The 19669-nt window shown below is 40.6% G+C and overlaps 1 protein-coding gene across 4 annotated transcripts; it reads left to right on the top strand.

Annotated features, from left to right (window-relative positions):
* Window positions 1-6922: 6922 nt before the first annotated feature.
* Window positions 6923-19034, top strand: RBM24 (RNA binding motif protein 24). 4 transcript variants are annotated; one of them, XM_036255721.1, is made up of 4 exons: window positions 6923-7299; window positions 8403-8526; window positions 9949-10003; window positions 16821-19034. In XM_036255721.1, the coding sequence occupies exons 1-4, from the start codon at window positions 7132-7134 to the stop codon at window positions 17182-17184; spliced, it is 711 nt and encodes a 236-aa protein (XP_036111614.1). In that variant the 5' UTR covers window positions 6923-7131; the 3' UTR covers window positions 17185-19034. The 4 variants fall into 4 exon arrangements, with proteins under 4 accessions (XP_036111614.1, XP_036111615.1, XP_036111616.1 ...); XM_036255722.1 differs by having other exon boundaries at window positions 7097-7299; window positions 16849-19034; XM_036255724.1 differs by lacking the exon at window positions 6923-7299 and adding an exon at window positions 7543-7603.
* Window positions 19035-19669: the final 635 nt, after the last annotated feature.

The following is a 19669-nucleotide window of genomic DNA, read 5'->3' as shown; positions in this document are numbered from 1 at the left end:
AGGTTCTCATTCAACCACAGATCACTGAAGGTGAAAAGGCACAAGCATCATCCCAACTTCCGAACACCCCATAGGGACGGCTGAAAACTCTGCAGCTCAACTTCTCCCTATGCCTAACCTTGTGTTCTTCAATAACTGAGGTGTTAACATCTCCTACTATGACTGTGATTAAAGCAAAAGAAACCAGACATAAAAGAGTAATTAAATACTCTGATTTCCTTTCAATGCAAGTCAAGAACAGGTAAAACTAAACCATAATTATAGAAGTTAGAATAATGGTTTTTATTGTGGTTTGGGGAGCGGGCTGTTTTTTATTGGAAAAGGTCACAGGGGAATCTTCTGAGTTGATGGAAATGTTCTATGTCTTAATCTGAGTGGTGGTTACATGATATATGTATGTGTACATTTAGATTTTTGCAATTGAGTATATGTAAGTTATATCTAATTTTAACATTTTTAAAGTAAAATATAATTAATTTGACTTCCAGTTGAGTCTTTTGCTAGATGTACGACCTTTTAGATGCTATTTCTCTCTAGGCCTCAGTGGTCTCAATTCCAAAATGAGGGATTGGACTGGATGATCTGAGTTACATGGTGTGGGTTTATCAAAACAGCTATTTAAAGTGTTCTTAAACATTGAAAGAAAAGGAACAAACATCCCGTTTTTTTTGTTTTGTTTTTTTTAAAGGATTAATTCTCAAACAAAAACAAATGGTCTATAGAGTTATGGAAAAAAACTTAACAAGAGAGCATTTTTACTCTAGAAAATACATACACTTAAAAAATTAAATGCTAATATTCAGTGTAGCTTTTTGTTGTTTCAAAAGCACACACTTTACCCTTTCCTCTTCCCCAAAGAACTCAGAATCTCCCAACCACCTTCAGTAGGGTTCCCCAGTTCCAGGTGTGAGCCATGATGGGTCTCAGCTAATCAGTGTCTCATTCCCATGCCCTAGTGATCTGTCCCATGATAGGAAAACAGAACAGAACTCACACCTAAGCATATCTGCAAATCACATTCCTTGGCCCCTAAGATTAGTTCAAAGGTGAGCTTGCAACCTAAGATGATACAACCAAAAGGGAGATCGGACTTTCATTTGATAGTTGGTAAAAATATAAATGAGAAAAATCTATTTTCCTCTGCATGTGAACAAGGAGGCTCATGGCTCTGGGAGCTGCTGGCAACCACCCCGTTACCTTGAGGGAGTGAGCAAAGCCAACCAGAAGAGGACAAAGGCAGGAGGACCTCAGCAAATGGAGTCAGAGTCTTGGTGACAACATGACCCTTGTGGTCAAACCACATTAGAAGCCTTCCCTGGATTTTTCAATTATGGAGAAGCAACAATTCCTCTTTATTACTTACGTCAGGGTGAGTTAGGATTTTTCTTGCTTGCAAACAAAATTATTCTATCTTAGCAGCATCAATGAGGATTCTGGAACACTGACATCAATATGTTGCTGGTTGAAATAGATCTGAGGGCAATTTGACAATATGTATCAGTAGATCTAAGTATGGGCATACCCTTCAACCAAATATATAAACTTGCAAGGATTTATTCATTTATTCAATAAATACCTAAGCACTTTTTATGTACCAAACACTATTCTAGGAGTCCGGGGTTTAGCAGTGAACAAAATAATGTCCTTCATGAAATCATCCTTAAGAAATAATCAAGAATGTACAAAATGATTTATCTATAAGAATGTTCACCTGAGAGACCTTCATAGTAGGGAACAACAGGAAACAATATAAATGCCCAACAAAAGCCTATGTTTAAATAAATTTTGGGACCTTGGTATAATAAAATGCTACTTAGGCACTTAAAATGAATTGTAGAAATTATTTAATGATAGGAAAACATATTCAGCTTATACTATTAGGTGAAAAAAAAACTGGTAGTAAGAATGTAAAGGGTAACTTACGTTTGTGTACTTACGTATGTACATTTATGTACAAGAAACACCTGATATTAGACATTCTAAAATGTTACATTATTTTGAGTAGAACTGTGGGTGTTTTTTATTTTCTTCTTTGTACATTTATGCTTTTTTGCACTTTGCCGTCATGAAAATGCCTTTCCTTTATTAGCAGAAAAATATCAATCATACAGAACGATCTCAAGTAGTTTAAATTAAAAAGTAAATAAACAACACTTGAGTATTAATTAACATTGTACAGTCTCATAAATCCAAGGTGATCTTCTAAACATATGTGTAAATAAAGAGTCGTGTCTACTCAGGGAAGACTGTCACAGGTTTTTCTTACCACATTCCTACTTTTTAATGAAATAAAGCAAACAAGATCTTAAAGGTAGTAATGAGTGCCTGGGCTGCACCCTAGGTCTCTTGACTTGGGATCCAGGGCTATTTCCACCACACTGTGTCCTCTGCCCAGTCAGTACACAAGTAACATCATTAGAATGAATCTGTCATCAACAGAGAGTCATTCAATACATTTGGAGAGTGTCAAAAATAGCTTGGCAGTTCCAAGGATCACTATTTAAAGACTTAAAACCAAAGTACACCCTGAATTTAAAATGTAAAGAATACACAGTGGGTTTAAAATATTCCCATTCTCTTCCTTGTCTTTCAAATTTATAGAATAGAATTTAAAATGTGCATACACTCAAAGCCACCTCTACACGGGCAGAGTGGAAATGTTGATGAAGCTGGCAGTGAACTCTTTTTGTTCCCCCTTACTTCCATTCTTGCCCTTCCCTTATTCTCTAGGAAACTCTATTCTGCTATTTTTTGGATGTTTGATGTAAAAGAGACATTATGACTTTAATAATTGAATAACAGTTACAAATTTCCATTTCACTTTGCTTAGCAGCTCAGATGTGGTTTAATGAAGCATGAATAGAATTCTCCCCGAGATGGATCTGGGCTGAACTGATGAGGCTTCTGACTGCCAATTCGTCTGCACATTAAAATAGCAGCATAACCTATTACATGTATTTGTTATCTGTTACTAAGAGAAAATGACCAACCCATCCAGAGAAACAGAAATACAGCTGATCATGAGGTTTCTCAAAAGGACAGAAAACCTGTTGGTTTCACATCAGAATGCTCACACACCCTCAAAAAAAAAAAAAAAAAAAAAATTAAATGTTTTTGTTAAAAAAAAATTGCCTGGCATAAACACTCTTCAAGTGGTCAGTTCTAATCAAGAAAGCATTATTCCCCCATCAAACTTGCAGGTAGATATCTTTAAGATATCAAATTTCTTTGGTAAATATTTCTTCGGTGTTCAATGTGCAGAACTCTGCAGAGGATCTAACTGACCTGCAGGAGATGCAGCAACATCTAAGAGATCAACCCTGCCCACAGGAGACTTACTGTGCAAATAACATGGCTCTGGAGCAGGCACCTCCATGAACAGTAGTGATGTTTCTCTAACTTCATGAAATATTACTTCTTTTCTCAAAATTCTTCATAAACCTTGGACCTGGAGTTGATTTCCATGATTAATTTAAGAGAAAGGGAGAAAATAGATAAATAAATGTGAGATTGTAAATTCGGTTCTGGCCTTCAATAATCAAATTAAGGTTTTGAACAAAGTGAACAATAATTTATTGTAAGTAAAAGAATAATATCGATCTTGCCATGGAATAGGAATCAAGGATTCAGGGCCATCCATATGTACTAATTTGGATATGACAAACTTAAAACCTATTTATAACTTTTAAAGTATTTTATGGCTTTCTTTTCGAAGAAGCACACATCATATTGCATAAGATCTGTTAATGCACAAGTGTTCTTCTCTGCCAAAAGCAGCTGAGAAAGCAAAAGGATTACCCAAGTATTGTTTTCCCAACCTGACTTTGTAATGGGCAATTGTACAGAAATATTTGGTACTTAATAACCTTGAAACTTTGAATTCAAAAAGATTTTATGGCTCTAAGGCTACATGGTCTGATGGCTCAGGTTCGTTAATCCACTTAGAATGGGCCTGGCCATTGTAACTGTACCCACCTTTGTGCTGATGTAAAACAAAACCCAGTGTCAATAATGCCTAGCCCTAGCACAGTGCCTGCCTGTTGGGGGCGCTGGATGGTTTGTCAAGCTGAACTGAGTATGAATTATAGCTTCTATTTAAATTGGCTTGGAAGGAGACTTGACTTGGGATGGTAAACACACAATTCAATATACAGATGATAAATTGTAGAATTGTGTTGCTGAAACCTGTATAATTTTACTAACCAATGTCACCCCAATAAATTCAATTAAAAAAAGAAAAAATAAATTGGTTTGGGAAATAAGGAATCTCCATTCCTCTTAACCTTTGTTTTCGAAGAACCACATAACACTGGCTTATTAGTAATGCTTTAATTGCCTCTGGAATTCCAAATCAGGGATATCCAGGCACCATTTCATACAAAAATCAACAGAATTTCAAACCAAGCTCTCAAATATTGACTTTCCCATGGAATAAAAGCATACTAGTCAGGGGTTACATGGGGTAGGAGGAAAGTGGCTACATTATTTTTCTCTGGGACTATGGCAGGGAAGCATCTAATTTCCAGAAGCTGAGTTTTACGACACAGGGATCCCAACCTGGGATCAGAATTTCCATGTAGATCTCACCACTATACCTTGTGAACATCCAAGCTGCTGGCTGCACTCCCAGACACCCTCCTTCCTTGATGTTATCACAGTCCCCTCCAAGCTGGGCTCCCCATGCAGCAGGAAGAGAAGTGAAACAGGCCAAAGTTACTCTTTCTTCTCTTTAAGACTTCTCTGTAAGTAGCTTCCCTTCACAAAAGAGTTTTTGCCTGAACCTCATCTAAGTACAGTAATTCTTAAGTGACATTGCAAGATGGCTGTTGAATATTAAAAAACACGCCTCCTCTGTTTCACGGCCGGCTTTGTTGTTCTAATTTTTTTTAAAGTATCTTTCATCATACGGGTACACACAGTCCCTTTTAAACCTGTACTTGACTTAAGTAATGAAGAGGGGGTGTTTACAATTTCATTTGCTGGCTCTCGTATGCCTGTAAAATGCTTTATTTTTCTTCAATTGGATTTTTAAACATTTTCCAAAAAACTTTGGATTTCTTATTTCTTCATTTCTCCCACTGGGAGTTCAAACTTAAAGAAACTAGTGACCTCAAAAGGCCAACTTTATGTCAAAGTTAGCATGATGAAAAGCAGAATTTAACATTTTGTATAAGAATATTTGCATTCCCATTAGTTTTTGAAAATGCAATATATCTCATCCTCTTGGGCTGACTGCAAAGGTGCCCTGGGAAGAGAAGCAGAAGTATGTACCTCTCTAAAAGGTTAACATACTAAAAACCACATTAAGGGAGTAAATGTTGTGGCCCAGAGCAATTAATGTATGGTCTTCAGTGGACACTCTTGTTGGAAACCACTTAAAAGCAAATTGTGTGCCATCAGTGATGGGTGAAACATTCTGCTCTCATTAAATATCTTGATGTAAACCTCAAATATGACAATTATTTTAAAGCATAATTTAATGTACTCTCTCTTAATAAAAATAAGTTGCAAAAACCTGATATAAAAAATAAATATATATATATATGCGATGCACTAAAGTGTGTCTTTTCTACAAATGCTTTAAAGGCCGGTTGGTAGAAACAAGTGGTTATATAACAAGCTGATTTCAAAAGATTGCACCTTTTACAATTACATCTTGATAAAACAGTTGAGTTCAAGTCACTAAATAGTCTCGCAATTCAAATACTAAAAGGAAACACTTTGCTTCGGGAGAGGGGGGAATTTATCATGGGAAATCTGTACCCATCTTCCCTAATAGTTAGGGAGGAAACACAAATTTGGTGACTGTGGGGGCTAAAGTACTAATTTATGATCCCCTGAAATAGAATGTGGTGCCTGATAAACTTAGGTGTCTACAGTTACTTAGCTTGGCTAGGCCTTGCGCAATTAAAGCTAATGGTTCTCCCCAGCGCACCCAAGCCTCGACCTTTTTTTCCTTCTGGCTCTGCCTCACTAGTTGTCTCCAGCACCGGCTCTTTCGGGTCAAGGAAGGTTGGGGGCCCCCCTTCTCACTCTCCAGACCACAGGTAACCCAGCTCGGGTATCGCAGCCCAAGCTCCGTGGCTCTCTGCGCCAGGGAGGGCATTGGCCTCTCAGCGAACTGCCCCAGGCTTCCGGGCCCCCAGCGAGGCTGTCCAGGTCGCCGGCTCTGTCACCGAGGCCGAGCGCAAAGAGCTCGCGTTTTCGTTTTGAAAAGCGACGCAGCTCTCTCCTCGGGTGCAGTCCCCCCGCCCACGGTCCAGGCTGGGGCCGCGCGGGGTTCCTAGGATTTTGACGGGTTAGAGCAGGCGACACCGAGAGCAAGGCCGCCTCCAGCCGTCCCCAGCCCTAACCCAGCTTTGGCTCCAGAGACCAAGCCCCGCGGCCCAGCGCCTCGCCGCGCCGGGAGAGAAGCAGCTGTTCCCAACAGCTGGGGGGCGGCGGCGCCGGGCGCCCCAGGTGCGGCCGCGGCCAATCGCAGGCGTCCGGCCCGCCCCCTCCCCAACCGGGCGCCGACCCCCGGCCCGCGGGGGAAGGGAACAGAGAGGGGGAGAGTCGTCCTCGCCACTTGTCTTCCAGCTTCCGCGGCGGGAGGGACGCAACGTCAACCGAAGCCGAGCGGAGTCCCCCACCTCCGGCCGTACCGCCGCGCCCACCCACCCACCTCCGCGCCCCGCCGCGCTTCCCGCCGACCCTACCCACGCTCCACCCGAGACACCTAATTTCTAAGAAAGAAAAATCTACCTCTAAGCGCACCCTGTTCTTCGCTTGAGAACCACCCTCTCTTTTCATTTTTGGCCTCCCCGCCGGGTGAGTGGAAACCGCTTGCACATTCTATTGAACCGGATCCGAACCCAGACGATCCGGAGAATTTGTACCGTGACCGGCAGGGGGGGCGGGAGGAGAGAGGCAAGTCTAGTCTCCGGGGCTGCTGGCGACTTCGGCAGCCGCGCGCCCGGCGCCCTCGGCCGCCCCCGGCCGCCCGCCCCCGCCGCGCCGTCGCCCTCGCCCCCGGACTCAATCTCGGCCCCCGGCGGCCGCGAAAGGGTGCAGGAGACGCGGAGCCGGAGGAGGAGGCGCAGCCGCAGCCGCAGCCGCAGCCGGAGCCCGAGCCGCGGGGCGGGCGCGAAGATGCACACGACTCAGAAGGACACGACGTACACCAAGATCTTCGTGGGGGGGCTGCCCTACCACACCACCGACGCCAGCCTGCGCAAATACTTCGAGGTTTTTGGCGAGATCGAGGAGGCGGTGGTCATCACCGACCGGCAGACGGGCAAGTCCCGGGGCTACGGATTTGTAAGTTGCGTGGATGGGGGTGGGGAGGTGGGGTCGACTGAAAGACCCGCTGGGAGACCGGGGACCGCGGGGACGGGAGGCGGAGTGGCGCTTAGCTCGGGTGATCATTGTTTGGGGCTGAGCGAGACCAGGCGAGGAACCCCCGGGGCGTGAGCGGCTTTGCCCGCTTGCTGCCAGCTGAAATGAAAGCCTGCGCGCGGCGGAGCTGGGGAGGGAGGGCCGGCCACTGCCTCCAGGGGTTCTGAGGAGACCGGGCGCGCTGCGGTGTCGGGGGGCTGGCAGAGCGGAGTGGAAGGAGACAAATGTAACAACCGCTGGATTTGGGGGTGCGGAGGGTTGGGAGAGAGGGGCTGCAACTCCGCTGTATTGCACTCCCGGGTTGGAGGCCGGTCGTTAAGCGCGCTGTTGCTTTGTAAAAATGCGGGTGTCTTCTGGCGCTCAGGCTGGGGCGTGGAGGGGACACCCCAGGAGGTCTGGGACTCTTCCCCTCACGCCAACCCCCGCCTTTCTTTTAACTACAAAAATGGGTTCTTTTAAAAAGATGATCCTATGGCTCGTTGCAGAACTGAAGGAGAGCATGTTAAGCTTCCTGGATATTTAAGCATGTAAATTCAGCTGCCTAAGAGCGGAGAGCCCCAGAGTAGGACAATAGCTATTGTCGTTGAGGAGTGTTTGCGGGTGGTTGGGAGCACCCGGCGGATGTGAGGCTGGACTTTTTTTTTTAAAGCAAACAGTGCCTCAGGTCCGTGAGAGATCTGGGGTTTTCGGGGAAAGAGGACCTAGAGGAGTTCTAAGAATTCAGGCTTCCAAATTTTTGCTAGGCCCTACTAGCACCCTTAAGACTTTGGAGTGTGTGTGTGTGTGTGTGTGTGTGTGTGTGTAATATTTCCTTTTTCCTTTCTCTTCTTTTCCCTTTTTTTTTTTTTTTTTTGAACGGGGGATAAAGGAGTAAGTTCCAGGGAAAAAAATTAAAAGAAAAAAAAAGTTTAAGAACCTGCCGCCCCCTTAGTTTTATCATGAATGATCTTTCCAATGCAATTCTGGTTTCTTTCAAGGGTTGATTTAGAGCTTTGTATGTATGTCTGTGTGTGTATGTTGCTAAGGTCACCATGGCTGACCGGGCTGCTGCGGAAAGAGCCTGCAAGGATCCCAACCCCATCATTGATGGCAGGAAGGCCAACGTGAATCTGGCATACTTGGGAGCAAAACCAAGGATCATGCAACCAGGTGAGAACCAGGGCTCCTTCCGGACCTCCCCTCCCCACTAGAGACGCCCACTACTGCATAGAACGAATCCCTGATTTAGAAGACAGTGGTTCCATGGGAACCTGGAGATGTGTTTAGTCAAGTTAAACCAAGGCTGGTTATTCTACCGAGGCATTAAAGATAAATTAAATGGGAGTTGTAAACACTCCTTTCAGGACTTGAAATGCAAAAATAGATCTTGGGGGTCTGGACAGTTTGTACAAACCCAGACTTGAATTTGACTCACCTGTTTTCTACATGACATAGTCATAGTCTACTCTCCCTTTTCGAGTTTTTAGCCACTTGTCGATAACCCAGATGTGAATTATATGGGCCAAATTTGTCAACTCCAGCTGGTTATACTTCCTAACATAGTATTGTCTCTCCTTTTACTGCCAGTTGCCCTGGGTTCAAAGCAGGCACTCAGACTTGAACACTTACCCAAGAAAAGCATAAGGGTGCAGGTGGAGGTGTCTGGATGATGTTCGACATAAAGTCACAGAGCATTAGTAGTTAAAGTGGAGAAATTTCACATTCTCCAGGACCCTCATGTTACAGATGAAGAAACTGAGAGTAAGACATGGGCAATGATTTACTCTAAAGTCACATAGGTATTAAGCACCAAGAGTGAGCAGTTTTGTCTATGTGAAAACATGACCTTTTGCATTATTTACACCACTGCCCTTTGCATTAGCACACATAATTGAGAGTTAACTATTGAACAAATGTAATCTTTTCTTGGGTAAGCAACTTTGATTAAATCATATACTCTTCACTTCTTTCCATCTGAGATTTTGGGAAGAGGTTGACGACACTTCCAGCCAAAAGGATTTATAGGAAACTAGGCTGTCAAAAAAGTAGGTGCTTGTGCAAATAGCTGTGAACATTAAAAATCATGTATTTGTCTATCACATTGTGTGTATATACTATCCAGAAAAGAAGGAGAGTTTAGTTTTGTGAATGTTTACACTATAATCTATAAAATCCATAATCTTCCAAAGGATTGTTCAAAGCATTCCAGAATGTTGCAAAATGACAAAGAATTTTTATAGATCATGATTCAGAATCCTAGGAATATTTGTGACAAGTAAGTTCATTATCAAGTCCTATTGTTCTTGGTTTTATTCCATGAGAATTTTTCCCTGGACTAATTTTCTAAGGTCTTATTCTATGTCTGCCAACTAAACTTTGCAGATAATTTTTAGTTTTCACTGTGGCCTGTTAAAATTTTTACTTGGATTAACAATAACATTAATAAAACTGACTTTTAAAAAATCTATTTTCTCTAAAGTGACAAAAGGATGGTTATCTTTTCTAAGTGAAAGTTGTGATTGCTCTTTGTATGTAGGAGCTATAAATGTCTAACCACGCACAAATAGAGAATGTGGTATGTTTTGTTGTTAGGTTTTGCCTTTGGTGTTCAACAGCTTCATCCAGCCCTTATACAAAGACCTTTTGGGTAAGTCAATTAACCAGGCCCTCCTAACTTTTCATATGGCTATCATTTGTTAACCTACTTCTTATATACAGACAAGACCATCATGTTACAGAATGTTCCTGGTTATATATATTTATATATGTTTGTGTATTCTTAATGCTGATAATATAAATATTTTTAGATGAGTCAAGTTATCTGACCAAGTATGCAGCCTCCAAACCAGACAGATTTTGAGCTTATGATTAACAAAACAAAACAAAAATACCAGGTATGACTTGTGTGCAAGACAATTGTGTCCCAACACCATTACTTACTGTTCAACTTGACTCAATTTTATTTATCTCTTTCTAACCTGACAGGGCTCGTATACAGTTAAGCTAACTGATCAGAAGGATACCATGATAAGAGGTGGAATAGTTCTGTTTGGAATTAAACTGTAACCAGTAGACTCAGACACACAAGCTCAGATGGTGATTAACGATGCATGGATGTTGGTGTTGTTTTATTTTTTCACAATAGTCAATAGACCTCCGTGTGCTTTATTTTATTTATTACAGTAATGAAGTGGTGTTGATAGCTAAACTGTGTGCTTTTTACTTAATTGAAAAGAGCTGTAGTGAAAGTGTTTTCTTTTCCTCGGGGAAGGGGCTCTTTGTGTTTTGGTTTTGGTGGTGGTGTTGAGGAGTGTTGACTTTTGACTTTGCCATGGGAAGCAAAGGGCCTCTTTTTTTTTCCTTGCTTTTAAGCTGTAGCCTGTGACTTCCATTTAACCATACTTTTGTAGTGAGTGCTAAATCGTGTGATTTCCCTCTGTAAGAATACAGATACATTGCTTGCATGTCCTAAGTTTCTGTTTTACTGGGGAGTTTTCTGGGAATGGGGTTCTTTCTTGTGCAATGTGTACCCACTTTTAGGCCTTCTGATTTAAAAGTTCAACAATTCTCATCAGATTTTGTTAACTCGAGCCAAGTTTTTGAGTAGAGTAGTACTAACTTTCACCTCTCAGACCTAACTCAGGTGAACAGCCTGCTCATATCTGTGTTATCTCTGGGTTGTATGATCACCAGCTTTCCTCACTCAAGCTCCCTCATTTTCCTTCCGTTAAGACAAGATATGGGTGGGAGATTCCCTAGCACCTACATTTATTCTGAATACTTGGAGTCTGTTTTGGCTGTATTGTACATGATCAATATTACTATAACTCTAATGCCAGAGATTTAAACTGCCTTTTAAAATATTTTAACTGTTCAAGAAGTGTTTTATCCTCAGCAATAGTTTCTTCTTTAGCTTGACACCTGAACACCTACATGTGCATGTAGCCTGGAAGGTTGGATTCTATTTAGATAGGTATGTACCTTATGTGTCTCTAAGAATAGACCCTTCAAATAATAATATTTTGATTTGGAAGAGTTAAGTTACATCTTCCATGAATGGAACCCTCCCTTTAACATATCAATCCTTCACTTACTGCCAATTCTTACTTTTGTTAAACCGTGGAAGAGTCTTCTGTCCAATATCATTAAAAGGGCCTTCATATCCATAGCTATATATCAATGCCCCATCCAAACCATCCTGGATACTGACAACAGTTAGTGGGTTTATCAGTCCAACTGCTTCTGTCTCCCCTCCTACCCCCATTGGTCTAGACTATGTCGAAAGAGGGATTGGGAAGGAAAATATACATTTTAGGAAGTGATGGTAAACTTAGTCATGATCTCACACTGACAATCTTGAAACAGTTCTACCACTGAATCAATCAACAGGTATTAGCATGTGTTTATTTTTCTCTCTGCTAGGGGTGATATAAAATAAGGACATTGTACTTTAATTTGAGAACTAAAACAAACCAATCAGGAACTTGATTGCTAAATTACTTGGTATTGTTTTCAGTACAAAAGGAATTCAGAATAGCAGGAAAATAGGTGAGTTGGAGGAGTTGAACTAGGCTTTGTGGGTACTTGAACTGGACTTGAACCAATGGCTATAGCCTAGACATGTAAAAGGACGAATGGACATGTCTCAAGGCTATAGGATGAGGTGAGCATAAGCAAAGGCACAGAGGGAAAAAAAGAGCATGAATAACGTTTAGACATAGAGTTAGACATAGAAATCTGGACTGGTTGTCAGAGTTCTTATAGATCTTTGAGGAAAAAAGCATCATGAGGAACATAAGAACAACCAGAGTAAATTGCGTCACATGGAAATTTTAGATCTAGCATGTTTTGATAGTCACCTTTTGTTTTTCATCTCTTTTAATATTAGCTGTCTTGATAAAGGATGGTGATTATTACTGTTTGCATAAATTGTTTGAACTTGAGATTCTTATTAAAAATAGATAGCATTCCAGATGAACCAAGCAAGCCTTCTCTTTCTTTTTTAAGAGGTTCTCAACACTGCTCTGATCCCCAGAGTCTGTACCTAACAAATCACACCTGGTCATCCTAAATTCTCTTTGAATGCTACATGTTCTTATTTTAGACTTGGAAAGAATCTTGAAATATTTTTATTTTATTGGACTTATTTTCAATCCTAGTAACTGAACTATGTTGGGGGCCTTAAATGGACCCCAAATTAATCTAGGCCTTTAAAGGGAAAATCTTGGCCTAAAGGAATGTCTGATGTAACACAGTGGGTAGATGTAGAGAAACTTGTGAATTTTCTGAACAACATAATATAAATATTTTATGTTCGAAAGAAACATTTTCTTATTGAACCTGTGGAGAAGAGAGAATGTGGATCTGTGAGTAGAAATTTCTAGACTAGATTAGGTCAGATTGAAATACACTTAGACATTAACACAGAATACCTTTAAGTGCTAAATTTTAGGCTAATTGTGTTAACACTGTACTGGGTATTATACTGTTCACTAAAAGGGGTAGGAGGGACAATAACTAACATTAACTGAACATCTGCTACATGCCTAGTACTGATAAGGGATTTAAATAAATTATATAATTTAATTCTCACAATAATTATTTGACGAAGGCACTGTTAATGCCATTTGCATTGGGTGATAAAACTGAGATGAAGAGAGCTGAATTTGCTTACCACAGGGCTACTGAGTGATGGGGTGTGGTTCTAGATTCATGATCATGGTTTGCCTGGCCTCAAAACTCATGTTCTTTCCTCTGTGTCAAGCTGTAGCCAGTAAGACACAACTTCATTCTCTCTTCTAATCTAGTAAGAAAATTGACAAGCACCCAGAATGGCTGTTCCTGCCTCTTCAGATAAGGGAGAGAGACATCAGGTTGGTGGGATCCAGAAAGGAGGTAGAAGTTGACCTAGATTTCAAAGGAAGGTGAATGATAAGGAACTCTTGTATTGAGTACTTAACTATATTCATCATTATAGGCTCCTTGCATAATTTTATTTAATGGACAGCAGTTCAGAGTTAGAAATACTGGGTTTGTTTCACATATGGTAAACATATGAGAGTAAAAGTTTGAAGCAAATCCTTGAAGGCGGTACACCGAGTGAGTGCCGGAGCTAGGGTGGATTGGATTGGGATTTCAACCGGTAAAGATGAAGTGAGGATTGGCATCGCTAGCAAAAGGATGGTACAAACAAAGGTGAGGACCTAGGAATGTGTGCTATGGCCCAGAGCCTAGCTTACCTGGGTTCAAGGAAAGGTGGAAAGTAATACTGGAAGAAGTATTTTGGAGGCAGTCATTTAAGGTCTAGCATACCAAAGTTTAAGAAATGTATACTTAGCCCTGGCTGGTTTGGTTCAGCGGTTAGAGCGTAGGCCTGCGGTCCAGAGAAACCCGGGTTCGGTTCCCGCTAAGGGCGTGTACCTCGGTTGCAGTTTGTCCCCGGCCCTGGTTTGTCGTGTGGGTGGCAGCCACTCTATGTGTCCCTTTCACATCGATGTTTCTCTCTCTCTCTCTCTCCATCCCACTTTATCTGAACAAAAAATGGGAAAGTGTCCTCTGATGAGGATTAAAAAAAAAAGTAAATTAAAAAAAAAAAAAAGAAATGTATACTTAGTTTGGAATGATGTTCGGGTCATAGATTACTTGAATAAGCAAATGAGATGAAGACTTTGTAGTTTTGTGATAGTATGGAAGAAGAAACCAGTTAGGATGTCAAAAGGCACAGAGGGATGGCAGAAGGACCTGAAAAGATGAGAAGAAAAGGAAAACATAGTAAATTTTCTTTGAAAGTTGCCCAAAGTGTCTGCTGTATTCTTGTGCTTTTGTAACTGCCAGGTGTGTACATTCTATGGTTAATTGAGGGAAAGGATGTTGATTGATATTTAGTAGGAGGGACATTCTCAAATTGCCTTCCTGGGTTCCTTAGACTGTTAAGATAATTAATACAGGAATTTCTTTAGAAGTGCCACCTTATCTTTTAGTCCAATTCTGCCCACCTTCCCAAGCTGAGATATTTTAGGCTCTTCATTGTCTTCTGGATTCTCCTTTCTCTAAGCCTTAAAAAACTCCAGGCTTTCATTTGTCTTCCAGACTTCTTCCTAACCCTCACCAGACTTCATGTAGGATTCTGACGTTCCAAGGAACTTTATACTCTCAGAAGTTGTCATTAGCAAATAAAAACTATTAATGTAAAATAAATATAGAGACAAGAGTCCTGTAAGCAACCCTATCTTTTAATGCATTCTTTATATACGTGCACACACACGCACGCACACACACAATTTTGTCCTCCTTGCTGAAGGCTAAAGTTATTTTCAGTTAACACCTTTGTTTGAAGATACAGACCTAGCTACCATCATGTTGTCTTTAAAACTTTGGGAGTACAGGGGTTAATGTTTCCATATCAGTGAGCTTCATACTGGCTGGGCTTTGCAGCTGATAGATGTTTTACTTTGGCCTTATAAAGACATTTTACCCGCTGGAAACCCTTGTCGCATGACAGGATCAAAAATAGCCCGGCTGCAGCCCCTGCTGTCCATCACCACATGTAAACTGGCATAAGCGTAGCCTCTCTTAGCCATGTCCACACATTGTGGATGCGGTGGCCTCCAGGGACAGTGTTTTATAAAGCCACACCTGTCACTGTGAGTGAACCAGTCACCTGACCTGCAGAGAAGTTTTGAGTGTGTGCATGACCATGAGTCTGGTTTCTGACAAGCAATTCAGAACATCACTGAGTGTCCTGAAAAACCCTTGATGACGTGGTTTGTCCTGGCACTGAGAAAGATCTACAAGTCTAGTAAAATTGAGTGTATTTTTATCATTGGGGTCAAAGTTCACTACCCTCTGTGATAAATTCATCTTTTCCATGGATGTTCATTAATAAGTGTTTTCAGCAAGACTCTGAAAAGGCAAAGCACAGTCTGTTTTTGAATGTCTAAATGTGAATTTTTCTGTTTTGAGTTCTTTAAAATTTGAAGATTGTTATTTGTACTTCTTATAAGTTGGCTTTGCCAACATCCAGATGGCATTATAGTGTCATATTTTTAGAACTATAAGGGGTTTAGTTGGAGATTATTTTAAAGAAGGATGAAATAAACCAGATGTTCATGGTAGTATTTTAAGTGGACAGTAATGAATCCCAGGAGTGAGAACTGCGATGCATGGGGTTTTTAAAAATACCTCTTGTGATTTAATTTTTAACCAAATTAATGTTTAAGTAAAGTCATTGGAGTGTGTCTTGTATGTGATCTCTGTATACTTTTACAAGGTACTTGATTGTGTTTCACTTTCTTGAACTTTTGCAGGATAATATATAACCAAAGAGTTGATTCGTATGAAATATCTACTTGTAGGCAGACTTAAAGCAGATATGCTAATAAATCTATTTCTGTTGATTTGGAGGATAAAACAAGAGTTAGTAGATGTGCAAAAAAAAAATTGTTTCCTTACTCTATTATGTAAACTTTTTAAGCTTTATTAATTTTGGAAATATTTAGTTGTATTTCCCTGTCCCTACCTTTTCCCTCAACCTCATCATTTCCCCAAAACCCCTTCTGTCTGTCTTGCATAGAGATAAACAAGCTGGCTGACCTTCAGTTGCCTGATAGTCAAACAGGTTTGATTGACCCTCGTGTCCTTATGAATTTTATGGAGAAAAAGAAAGAAAGAAAGACAAAAAGCGTGCTGCACCTCTCTTTGGGAGTCACTGCCATGAATGTTAATAGCATTTCCGTAGCTTCCCACAACAGCCTCTTGTGATAGAGTGAGCTGCACTACAGTTCGTTTGAGAAGTGTGATTCTGCTGTGTTTACCACACTTGTGAACTTTTAAACTCCTTTTTTTTATTTTGTCGCCTGCTTTTTTATTATTATTTTTAATAAGGGTGACTGAGGTTGCAGAGAGATTAATGTGTGCTGAGTCTGCATAGCAATTTGAAGTAGGGTTGCCATGATAATAAACATGTGGATTTTGTTGAAATTTTAGTTTTGACAAACCAGACATCACCCCCCCTTGGAACTGAATGATCATGGATTACCTTCTGAGTCCTGTATTCACAGCTAAGACTTTTTCTATTTGCTAAACAGTTTTGTTTTGTGAACTTATTACAAGTTTCTGAAGTGTTCATCAATTAAGCATTAATTAAATGCCTCTTACGTGTATAGCCCTCGTGAATCTTGATTTATTTTCCAAACTTTTGCTAAATGATATTTATTGGATCTAAATGGTCATAAACAAAAATTTTAGCAGGGAGAGGGTACCGTATTTTTGTAGTTGAACTCCTCTGGGGGCGCTCCCTGACTTTGGCTACCGCCCGAGTTCTTTCACGGACCACTGGAAAGCAGATATTGTGGCAACCCTATGCTCATAATAACCACTAAATTTGAGTTTGTCGTATCTCTGAGCAAACAGTGCTACAGATAGGAGGCAACTACTGCCTGACTTTGTTTTCCATTTCTCAACAGGATACCTGCCCACTATGTCTATCCACAGGCTTTTGTGCAGCCTGGAGTGGTCATTCCACACGTCCAGCCGACTGCAGCTGCTGCCTCCACCACACCTTACATTGATTACACTGGAGCTGCGTATGCACAGTACTCTGCTGCAGCAGCTGCCGCCGCCGCCGCCGCCGCCTATGACCAGTACCCCTACGCGGCCTCTCCAGCTGCTGCAGGATACGTCACCGCCGGGGGCTACGGCTACGCCGTGCAGCAGCCAATCACCGCGGCGGCACCTGGGACAGCTGCCGCCGCCGCCGCAGCTGCTGCCGCCGCCGCCGCCTTTGGCCAATATCAGCCTCAGCAGCTGCAAACAGACCGAATGCAATAGACCAGCCATCTGATCAAAGTTGAATTGTTTTCTCTCTCCCTACCAATTTCCCAATTTTTAGTAGCTAATAAGAGTTAACATTGACTTAACAGCTGAAAAAGAAAAAAAAAAAAAAAAAAAGCTATGCTGTTGTGAAGCAGAATCATTATTTTTATACTCCAGTAGTGTTCTAGGTGAGAAAGAGGTGAGAAAGAGGGGGAGTGGGCGCAGTTTTGGAAACCAATCCCAAAGAGCCTGAGGAAATGAAAGGCCGCTAGGAAATGATGGCAGGAGTAACAATGGAACTTCACTTTTATAATGGGATTTTTATTTTTGCTCTTTTTTATAGTATCAGGGAAGCAAACTGCCTTTTACAAGTTAGAAAATGCTATTTGAATCTAGTTGAACCAGGGAATACAGAGTGAGCAATACGTAGCTTGAATTACATTTAAAAGCAGTTTTTTAAAAAACAAAACAGCAAAATGGTGAAAGCACTGATTGTCGTTTTTAAGTCACTATGGCCTACAGAACTTTTTCAAGTAAGAAGATAATGTTCCTACTCTCTCAAAAATGGGCATCGAACAATCACTCTAGGAGCGTGGCAGTGGGTAAAATGGTGGACAGGCACCAAAGCTATTTTCTCATCTATCCTGTGGATGAGTGGGACTGGGGAACAAGTGATGTGGAATTAATGGGTGCAACAGCTGTACAGACAATCAACAACACACACAGTTCTGGAAAGAACACATCACTTGTGCTTGTTTGATGAGCTTGTCACATTCTAATCCCTCTCCCCATCCTGTTTCAATTTTGGGAAACTTGTATCTGCTGGTGTCAGCAATTCTGATTCTGAAATAGGATCAGGCTTTTACTACAACAGCCTTCTCTTTCTATTTATTGTGTCGACTCGTGGCTTATGATTAAAGGCAGGCAAAGTTTGCAGACTCTAAACCCTTAAGAATGGTCTTAAGGACATTTATTTTTTTTCCCTTTTTGAATAATTTTACACTTTTTAGTATCTATTTCAGAGTCCTATTTAAAACTATTTATTAGTGAATACAGTACATGAGACAACAAAGTTACTGAGATTACAGTTCTTCAGAAGTAATGATAATGTGGTTTATACTGTGCCTTAATAGTAATGCTATTTAAGATATTTATTTTTAAGTTTTACTATGCTGCACTCTAAAGAAAGGAACTTTAGATGTGACACTGTAAAATTATGTATTCATCTCATGGCATAAATTATTTAGTAGGTCTAGATGTAGCATATTAAATATTAACCTATTCAGCTAAAGATGTTGACTTGGATTTATTTAAATTCATATGTGCACTGTATAAGAGAGTACTCTTACATTAACACATTTTAGTTTATTTTAGTTTTTAGGTTTTTAAAAAACAGGATATATTGCTAGTTTCATGCTTCCTTCTCTAATTTTTGCTCGTATAGATCTCATTTATTGGTACTCCATTAGTTTATCACTATTCTTATGTAGTTTTTAAATGCTGCTTTACATTTTTCTTCTGAAACTGCAATACTTGCAATTTTTATTCTTAAGCTAAATTGAATACTATTTTACACTGTATTGGATTTTTATACTTGAACAATTTCATACAAGGGAAGACAGGTTAGCATTTTTATGGACTTTCTCCATTATCACTGGATTTACTTTAAGTATTCCCATACTAGACAGTGTTATGTAATGTAGACATGACTCTCCTGTGCAGATTATTTATTCGTTATGTATATTGCTTTATAACATTTCAGATCTTCTAATCTATTCACTTGTATTAAATATAATTTTTAAAAACTCCTGTTGCATTGTTTCTAATTTTGTCATAAAGGTAGAATGATTTCTCCTTTTAATTTGAATTAATAATCATGATTTACATGTAACAATTTCAATGAACAGAAAAGTTCCAGGACACTCATTTTTATACGTTCGAAGTAAATTTTATTAACACATTGTATACCTTATAGGTAGCAAATGATATAGGTTCTTCCCCAACAGTGAACTCTAAAAGACTATTCATGTCACTGCAAATTGTTTAACTGAAGATCGCTCGGAAGGAGTGGACTATAGAGGGAGCCAGGTGATCTGAAGCTGGAGTGATCTAGGGTCAGGGAAACTAAGGTTTGGCACCAGGCTGTGCTACTTTCTAGCAATATCAATAGAACAAGTTGCTTTTCTTTATTTATTTTATTAGATTTTTTTCGTGTGAGAGAAAGGCAGAGGGAGAGGGGGAGAGAGAAAGGGAAATGTTGATTTGTTCAACTTAGTTATGCATTCATTGGTTGATTCTTGTTTTATTTTTTTATCCTCACCCGAGGACATTTTTGCATTTATCTTCAGATAGAGAGAGAGAGAGAGAGAGAGAGAGAGAGAGAAATATTGATGTGAGAGACACATCGAGTGGTTGCCACCCACACGACCCAGGACCCTCTGGTCTGCGGGCCAACACTCTAAGCACTGAGAAAAACTGGCCAGGGCCATTGGTTGAACCC

Source organism: Molossus molossus, unplaced genomic scaffold, assembly GCF_014108415.1.
Source record: "Molossus molossus isolate mMolMol1 unplaced genomic scaffold, mMolMol1.p scaffold_m16_p_12, whole genome shotgun sequence".
Lineage (NCBI taxonomy): Eukaryota > Metazoa > Chordata > Mammalia > Chiroptera > Molossidae > Molossus > Molossus molossus.
Note: the sequence above shows the minus strand (reverse complement) of the source record. Positions and strands in the feature narration are given on the sequence as shown.